The 8,849-nt window shown below is 58.4% G+C and overlaps 1 protein-coding gene across 2 annotated transcripts; it reads left to right on the top strand.

Annotated features, from left to right (window-relative positions):
• The first annotated feature begins 940 nt into the window (after positions 1–940).
• DTYMK (deoxythymidylate kinase) lies at positions 941–8,803 on the top strand. Of its 2 annotated transcripts, XM_055120975.1 has the most exons (5): positions 943–1,130; positions 2,978–3,086; positions 5,944–6,034; positions 6,927–7,124; positions 8,423–8,803. In XM_055120975.1, the coding sequence occupies exons 1-5, from the start codon at positions 1,001–1,003 to the stop codon at positions 8,531–8,533; spliced, it is 639 nt and encodes a 212-aa protein (XP_054976950.1). In that variant the 5' UTR covers positions 943–1,000; the 3' UTR covers positions 8,534–8,803. The 2 variants fall into 2 exon arrangements, with proteins under 2 accessions (XP_054976952.1, XP_054976950.1); XM_055120977.1 differs by lacking the exons at positions 5,944–6,034; positions 8,423–8,803 and having other exon boundaries at positions 941–1,130; positions 6,999–7,101.
• The last annotated feature ends 46 nt before the right edge of the window (positions 8,804–8,849 follow it).

Raw genomic sequence — 8,849 nt, 5'->3', positions numbered from 1 at the left:
GCTATCGCTCCAGTCCCCGGAAGTACCTTCTTCTTGATAGAAGCCAGGGACCAAACTCAGGGCCAGGGCGGGGCGTTCTGCATGCTGGTCCTGTGCTCTACTGCACCCTTATCAGGGGCCCTCTGGGACTTGAAGGCTTGCGCTGAGGAGCAGACGGGCACTCATTGCGCCTACCTCTCTCGCCCTCCCTGCCCCACTCTCGGGCTAGACAATCGGCTGCCACCCAAGGGCATCCACCGGGGCCATCCCTGTTCCCAGTGGCAGGAACGCGGGTGTTGGCTGGCTACTGGGCACGAATGGTCCTCCCTGCCCACAGCTGTGAGCAGGGCACTCCTGGGACTGGCCCAGCTCGTGCTCTCCTCACGAGGGTGAAGGTGAGAGCAGGGCGAGGGACAGCAGCAGGCCTCCGGGAGCGGGCAGCCGCCGAGGGGCCCCGGGCCGCACCGCCGTCCTTCGATCCCGGCTTTGCTCCTGTTACTCCGTTAAGCCAGTGCCAGCATCACTGTCCGCCTGGTGGCCCGTGCGGGAACCCGGTGCCTGCGCCCGCCGTGCGGCGCCTCTGGGCAGGCGCTCCCGGGCCCGGTCTCGGCGGGCCTGACGCGCCCTGGCCCTGGCCGCCTCTCGCTGGGTCTCTGTCTGCCTCCCACACGCGGGTTGGACATAGCGGCCACCCGCGGCCCCGGAGTCAAGGGAGGCCCGGCCCTCCCAGCGGCCAGGGCCACGCCCACTTCCGGGAGGGGGCGGGTTACACCGGAAGGGGTGGGGCGTCCGGCTGACTCGTCCCACCCCCCCGGTCTCCTCGGCCAATCGCATCTGCATCGAAAAGTACCCGGGTGTCCCAGGTGTGCTGCGGCGCCTGCGCCGTCCGTTCCGGGGGGGGCGACGTCCGCCTCGGCCAATCGGGGCGCGCGGCGGGCGGCGGGCCAATGGGACGCGCGGGCGCGCGCTGGCGGTGGGCCAATGGGACGCGCGGGCGCGCGGCGGGCGGCGGGAAGGCGCGATGGCGGGTCGGCGCGGGGCGCTCATCGTGCTGGAGGGCGTGGACCGCGCTGGCAAGAGCACGCAGAGCCGCAAGCTCGTGGCGTCCCTGTGCGCCGCGGGCCACCGCGCCGAGCTGCTCCGCTTCCCGGGTGGGTGGGCGCGCGCGCGGCTCCGCGGGGGCCGGGGAGGGCCCGGAGGGAGGGGGCCGGGGGCTCCGGGGGCTCCAGGGGCTCCGGGGAGCGCGGGGCTGCGGGCGGGGACCCCGCGGGGCGCACCTGGCTCTGAGACCGGGACCCAGACCAGCCATGTCTGAGTTCCTTGGCGTGTCATTTTCCCGTGACGCTGGACCCTTGTGCACGGCCACGTCCGCCTGCACTGGCTGCACTTGGACCGCGCAGGTGGAAGGGATGGCACTCATGAGGCCGCCCCGGCCCCCAGGAAACTGGTTCTTTTTTGTAATGTGCCTTGGTTTAGGGGCCACACCTGGCGGTGCTTGGAGCCAGTGATTGAGCCCAGGCCTCCCACAAGCGGTCTCCACTCTCCAGCCTCTGGGCCACCTGCGTGGCCCTGGGTTTGCATCAGGGCTGCATGGTGGTCTTGCTCTCCCCTTTTGGAGGGTAACCCTCTCCACTGGCACTCAGGACCGTGTAGTGCTGTTGCCCCCCGTGCAGAGTAGCGCCAGCCCTCGAGCCAGGCCCCCTGCCCTTCCGTGGTTTTGTGTTGGGGCCACTTCTGGTGCGTGCAGCCATCAGTGTGCAAGCTGAGCTCTGGGCTGTGTGCACAGCATGTGCTCTGCGCTTTGAGCAATTCTGGTTCTTGGCATTCTGTTCTTAAAGGAAATGAAGGCCTTGAAGGTGCTGTGAAAATGCTTCTGCTGAACACCATCTCATTGCAGCACTATTTACAGTGGCCAGAATCTAGAAACAACCTGAGAACAGACGAATGGATAAGGAAACCATGGCACATCTACACAGTGGAATGCTACGCAGCTGTTAGGAAAACTGAAGTTACAAAATTTGCTTATAAATGGGTGGACATGGAGAATATCATGCTGAGTGAAATGAGTCAGAACGACAGGGACAGACATAAAATGACTACACTCGTTTGTGGAATATAAAAATATATAGTAGAAGATGAATATCCACAGCAAGGTTGTGGGGCAGAGGGTAGGTTAAGTAAGATAGAGAAGGGACCGCTATAACAATAGCTGGAAATGGTCACGCTGGACAAGAACTGAGTGTTAAAAGTAGGTAAAGGGATATACCGGATAACCTTTCAGAATCTGAATTGCAAACCACAATGCCCAAAGGGATAGAAAGAGAGGAAGAGAGTCTGCCATTGAGGCAGGCTGGTGGGTGGGGGTGATGGGAGGGAAACTGGGGAAATGTACTCTAGTGGAGGGATGGGCGTTGGTACACTGTATGACTGAAGCCTAATCATGAACAGCTTTGTAAGCGCCTATCACAGTGTTTCAATAAAAAAAAAATCTTTTTTAAAAAAGATCAAAGTATTCTATTCCTACTTAACAGGAAATAAAAGAAAATGCTTCTGCTTAGATCAGCAACAGGTGATGAAATGTTTTCCGGAACTGGTAGAGGGGGAGAAGGCCTTTTTTGAATACGTATTCTCTTAAAGCCAACTAATCCAGAAGTCTTAAAAGCCTTCCCTGGGGGCCGGAGCGATAGCACAGCGGGTAGGGCGTTTGCCTTGCACGCGGCCGACCCGGGTTCGATCCCCGGCATCCCATATGGTCCCCCAAGCACTGCCAGGGGTAATTCCTGAGTGCAGAACCAGGAGTAACCCCTGAGCATCGCTGGGTGTGACCCAAAAAGCAAAAAAAAAAAAAAAAAAAAAAAAGCCTTCCCTGGGGTCACAGTCTGCACTCTTCCTCCGGGCGCTGAACTCATGGTCAGCCTTGGGTCCAGGGCCAGGAGCTCTGTCCACACCAGCTGTCACTGTGAGGGACGGCCTGACTCATTTTTGTTGTTTCTCTCAGAGCGCTCGACTGAGATCGGCAAACTACTGAACTCCTACTTGGAGAAGAAGAGGGACGTGGAGGACCACTCAGTGCACCTGCTCTTCTCTGCGAACCGCTGGGAACAAGTGTGAGGTGCCCCCCGGCAGTCTGAGTGATGTGGTGGCAGGGCTGGTGGCCGGGCCTTCCCCAGCTCCCTGCCTGTGACCGCCCAGGTTCCCACAGACCCTAGTTTGTGCCTTTCCTTCCACTGTCCCCGCTTATGACTCAGGGCCTCCGCTTGAGTGCGGCTGGAAAGTGTATTGGCACACACCGGCCCCCACTCCCTGGCCTGTCCCACCACTGTGGTGGTTCTGTGACTGTGGGACCGTTTGCTGGGGATTCCCCTTCCTACCCCCTTGTTCCCGTCATCATCTCCTGGGTGCCTGTGCTGTGGTTGGTGTAAGAGAGGCGGGCCCCCCACCCCTGGGTCCATTCTCAGGTCCTCCCTGGGGTCTCGCACGCTCTGAGCAGGGCAGTGACACCCAGGGGGCAGCCAGAGGTCTTGGACCGAAGCCCACCACTCCAGGTCATGTCCAGCATGTGCCTGCTGTTCCCTCCCACCCTGTGGCCACCAAGCCCACTCCGGACAGATGAAAATGCCACTGTCCGACCTTTGACACCTCTGCAGTTTCTAGTTATTCTGAATTTGGGTTTTGTAATGTGGGAAAGCAGTGGAGGCTCCACGTGTGAAGGGGAATTTGTGTGACGGCCCCTCCAGTGCCCTGTGGGAACTCCAGCCAAGTGCCCCTGGTGTTCTAAGACACCCTGGGAAGCGTGCATGGCTGTGGTCTCCCACCCCACCCTGTCACTCGGAGGAGTGTTGCCTGGCTTCTGCGTGACTTTCCTGTCCGTAACTGCCACGTACGTGTTCTCTTCATGATTCTGCCAGAGCCGTCTAGGGTTTCAGGTGTTTTCTGATTCAGTGACTCCTACATTTGCTTGTCATTCTGCGGGAGTTTTCCTGTTCTTCCAATTTACATTAACGGACTCACATTACATTTTGCTCTGAGTCAGACATAACTATTTATTCTGTTTTGTTTTGTTTTGTTTTTTTCTCTTTGGTTTGGGGACTACACCTGGTAGTGCTCAGGGCTTAAATCTGGCTCTACCCTTGGATCATGCCTGGTGGCCTCAGGAGAACATACAGTTCTGTGGATTGAACCCAGTTGGCTGTTTGCAAAGCTAGTGCCCTGCCTGCTGCACTCTCTTGGGCCCTGTTCTGTTTCTTTCTTTTTTGTGGTTGGGGGTCACTACTGGTAATGCTCAGGGACCACGTAGTGCTAGGATTTGAGCTCAGCTTTCGCATATGCAGAGCACAGACCCCTCCTGGAAGATAAGATTGTCCGATTGCTGAGGCTTGGCCAAATCTCTTCAGGTTGCCCTGGCCTCGTTTGGAGAGCTTTTTTTTTTTTTTTTCCTTTATGGGTCACACCTGGTGATGCACAGGGGTTACTCCTGGCTCTGCACTCAGGAATCACCCCTGGCGGTGCTCAGAGGACCATATGGGATTCTGGGAATTGAACCCGGGTCAGCCGCGTGCAAGGCAAACGCCCTACCTACTGTACTATTGCTCCAGCCCCGAGAGCTAAGTGTTCTAAAGGGCCCAGGCTCCCCTGGTTTCTCCTCCTCTGCCCCTGGGCAGGTGTTTGGGCATAGCAGGCTGAGCTGTGGCTGTTGCTAAGGCGACAGTGCTCAGGGCTTGGGGGCCCATGTGGGGCGCTGTAGATTGAGCCTGGGTAGGCTGTGTGCAGGGCAAGTGCCCTCAGCCCCTTAGTTCTGCCCCACTGCTCATGGGCTCTCCCTGCCCCAGTCCTGCTCTGGACAGGCCTCCTGTTGCATCTGTGTCCATGTCTCTGTCCCTCTCTGTTATCCTGAGGCCTGAGGGGTCTCCCTGGCTTTGTGTCTGTGGCCCACTCTTGTGTTCCGTCCTACAAAATCTCGCATTTCTGTCATGTTGTAGGTTTGGGATAGGTCATGTGTCGGACAGTGCAGGACAGATTCTGCTGCCCACCCAGGGCAGTGCAGTCCTATTCTCCAGGTATTAGGTCTCACACAGCGGCCCCCACTGTGCCATGGTGCCAGCTGGGTATAGTGGGGGTGCCACCTAGTGGGCGGTACTGGTGAGGGGCCGTGCTGGTGGACAGGGCCATGGAGGGGGAGCGCCACCTGGTGTCCACCTTCTAGTGTGTGACCTCATTGGTTTCTGCCCCTCAGGAGAGGGCCATTTCAGCTTTCTCTGTTTGGGGTCCCAGTTCTGTTATATAAGTGGATCTCAAATCAAACGTGGGGAGGCAGCCACTCTTAGAGATATCCCCCCTAGGGCTGGAGCAGTAGCACAGTGGGTAGGGTGTTTGTCTTGCATGCGGCTGACCCAGGTCAATCCTCAGCATTTAATAGCGTCCCTGAGCTCACCAGGAGTAAGCCCTGAGCATCACTGGGTGTGGCCCAAGGCAACAACAGTATGAATAAATAAAATAAGGAATCTATTTTAAAACCAGTATTTTCATTCTTTTTTTTTTTTTTTTTTTTTTGCTTTTTGGGTCACACCCAGCAATGCTCAGGGGTTACTCCTGGCTCTGCACTCAGGAATTACTCCTTGCGGTGCTTGGGAGACCATATGGGATGCCGGGGATCGAACCTGGGTCGGCCGCGTGCAAGGCAAACGCCCTACCCGCTGTGCTATCGCTCCGGCCCCCAGTATTTTCATTCTTAACCTCATACAGTCCTGCAGTGTGGGGTTGAGACCACAGCTGAAGAAGCCCTGCTCCCATGCCTGGTCCTTCCCTGGTGGCTTTGCCCAGTGCCCATGTGGCAGTCTGTAGTGGGTGCTCCAGGGCCTTTCACACCAGGGGGTGTTTCCTGTCACCCTGAGACACGCTTAGTGGGTGTCTGGTTGGATTTGGGCCTCCCAAGGCAGGACCCTGACTCCAGCCTCTGCTCCCCAGGCCCCTCATCAAGGAGAAGCTGAGCCAGGGCATCACCCTGGTCGTGGACAGATATGCTTTTTCAGGAGTCGCCTTCAGCAGTGCTAAGGAGGTGAGTGTGCTCAGCCCCTGGGTAGGGCCGGGCATGGGTGTGGGGCTGCGCTGGCTCCACACAGCCCACATGTGCCCCTCACTTGCTGTCCATCCCATGTGGCCTCGCCTCCCGTCCCACTGTGGGCTTCCACACCCATGGGCTCAGCTACCCCCTCACTGGCTTGGCTGTGTAATTCTCAGAAGAGCAGGCATTGGCGTGGCTACTGATGGTTTCATGGGTAGGACCAATCGTTTCTGGATGAGTTTCCAAATTGTCAGGGTTCAGGGCCAGAGAGTGGGTTCCAGGCAGGAGGCCTGATGCAGTCACCACTATTGCCAGGAGTGACAATGAGCACAGAGCCAGGAGTAGTCCCCAAGTATTGGGTGTAGCTCCAGGATAAAACTCTTTAAAGCAAGCACGGCCCCAGAGCAATGCAGAGCTTTGCTTGCGAGGGCTCTGCCCCTGCCCGTTGCTGATCTAAATTGCTCCAGCATGAACCGTGAGCAGAGGAAACGACCAGCTGAAGCCTGCTGTCCCCTCTGAGTGCCCAACACACCAGGTGCTCAGTGTGTCTTAGAAACAGCGGCTGGTGGTGGGGAGAGGGGTGTATGCGCACTGTTGCTGCCACACTGTCACCCCAGTCCCTTCTCACTCCCAGACCTGCCTGACCTGCCCACTCTCCCACCCAGCTCGACAAGTGAGCACGGGTCCATGGAGCTGCTGTGCTCTGCCCAGCTCAGCGTGTTGGTGGCATCTGTGGCCTAGGTCCCCCAGGATTTCCAGGGTCTCCTTGCACCTCCACTGCCTCAGTGACTGCAGTCTGCTCTGTGGAGACCAGGCCCCCATGCCCAGGCCCTGAGATCTGGTGCAGAGCACCAGGCTGCCCTTCTCATGCTGGTTTTGGTTGCAGGACTTTTCCCTGCATTGGTGTAAGCAGCCGGACGTTGGCCTCCCCAAGCCAGACCTGGTGGTGTTTCTGCAGTTGGCGCTGGCGGACGCAACCAAACGCTCCGCCTTTGGGCAGGAGCGCTACGAGGACAGGCCTTTCCAGGAGCGGGCGCTGCGGCAGTTCCAGAAGCTCATAGGGGACACGACGCTCAACTGGCAGGTGAGGCCCTCTCCTGTCTCCCTATCCGCCGTGCCGCGGCAACATGGGTTCCCCACAGGACTGTGAGAGGAGCTGTTGGTGGTACTGTGGACACCGCCGCCCGCCATGGTGCAGATCTTCCAGGGTGGCCCCTTGCAGCCCACCCTGCTGCCCTGTGTGAACTCCAGAGGCCGAGCTGCCCTGGGAGTGCAGGCTGCATCTGACTGGACACCAGCCTTCCCTTTTTCCCGTCACATCCTCAGGCCAGGCTGAACTGTTGGCACCCCCTCGTTGTTCATGCACTCCTCAGCTCATAGTGTGGGCCCTGCCTCTTCCCAGCCCCACACAGTGGGGGTTGAGGACTGCTGCAAGTCCAGGCCCCATCTCCACAAGGTCTCAGCATAGGGGCCAGAAATAGACTCTGACCACCACTGGGGGTTGCCCCAACCCCCCCCAAAAAACATGTCTTTTGGGGTTTTGTTTTTTGCTTTTTGGGTCACACTTGGCCATCCTCAGGGGTTACTACTCCTGGCTCTGCACTCAGGAATTACTCCTGACAGTGCACAGGGGACCATATGGGATACTGGGAATCGAACCCAGGTCAGCCACGTGCAAGGCAAATGCAGTACTCCCTGCAGTACTCTAGTACTCTCATTCTGGCCCCTAAACCACATGTCATAGAGGGTGAGTCTCCTGCAGGGAACAGCAGGGTTCTGCTGGTCAGGAACTCATCACAGCTTGAGGAGCCTTGAGGTTGCTTAGGTGGGCCTGCACCTGCATGCAGTGCTGGGGGCTGAGCCAGGGCCTGGCCTGTGACTTCCAACAGCAGTCTGAGACTGACCCTCAGGAGACCCCCTGGCACTTGGTCTCTGTCTGTCCCTGGTTTCCTTGTGGGAAAGGCACAGGAACCCCCAGAGGTGCCAGGGAGCTGGGAGGGGCACTTGGACCTAGAAATGGAGTAAGCCGCTGGCACAGCCACAGATGATAAATTGGTGCTGAACTTCCTCTCCACAGTGGGGCTGGCCACTGTTAGCTGGTTCTGGCTTGGTGGTTGGTGGAGCTCAAACCTGGGCTTCCTACATGCAGTCTGAGCACTGAGCTGAGACATTCCCAAGCCCTCCCCACCCTGAGTGGTTCTGGGTCCCCAGGATGAGGGGGTACAGGGTGTCCCACTGGAGAAAAACTGCTGGGTGGGACCAAGTGCCACCCTTACCCAGAGCCGGGTGAGGGTGGGACCCAATATAGCCCTGGAGCCCCCTCAGCCCCCGAGTCCCATATTCTCAGCATGGGAAGCTCTGTAATGGTCCCTCTGGTACCAGGTGGTGGATGCATCCAGAAGCATCGAGGCTGTGCACGAAGAGATCCGGAAGCTCTCAGAGGGCACCATCCAGGCAGTGGCAGACAGGCCTCTGGGACAGCTGTGGACATAGCAGCATCAAGCTCCTGGCAGCTGGGGGCCGCTGAGGACGAGCCCCGCCCAGCTGGCAATAGTGGAGCCAAGCGTCACATGGGGGCATGCCAGGTCCATGGTGGGTAGTCCCATTGCCATCTCTCTCCTAAGGAAATGCATGAAGGTTCATCTGCCATGAATCCAAGAAGGGTGCCCAGCTGGCACTGCTGCATCGGGCACAGGCTCCCATAAATGCTATTGGACATAATGTGTGAAGTTCTCGTGTCCTTAGCCCCTCAGTGGGCAGGGTGCGTGCCAGGGTGCCAGGGCTTCACCAGGCTCCTTCCTGACCAGCC

The sequence above is a fragment of the Sorex araneus genome, chromosome X (assembly GCF_027595985.1).
Source record: "Sorex araneus isolate mSorAra2 chromosome X, mSorAra2.pri, whole genome shotgun sequence".
Classification (NCBI taxonomy): Eukaryota; Metazoa; Chordata; class Mammalia; order Eulipotyphla; family Soricidae; genus Sorex; species Sorex araneus.
The sequence above is the reverse complement of the archived record's forward strand: the minus strand, read 5'-3'. Positions and strand labels throughout refer to the sequence as shown.

What these genes read in the sequence shown, in the direction of transcription:
- DTYMK (XM_055120975.1), top strand. Translation starts at nt 1,001, where the DNA reads ATGGCGGGTCGGCGCGGGGCGCTCATCGTGCTGGAGGGCGTGGACCGC. An exon ending in CGAGCTGCTCCGCTTCCCGG is followed by an intron (nt 1,131 to 2,977) that starts GTGGGTGGGCGC and finishes TGTTTCTCTCAG; the next exon opens with AGCGCTCGACTGAGATCGGC. An exon ending in CCTTCAGCAGTGCTAAGGAG is followed by an intron (nt 6,035 to 6,926) that starts GTGAGTGTGCTC and finishes TTTTGGTTGCAG; the next exon opens with GACTTTTCCCTGCATTGGTG.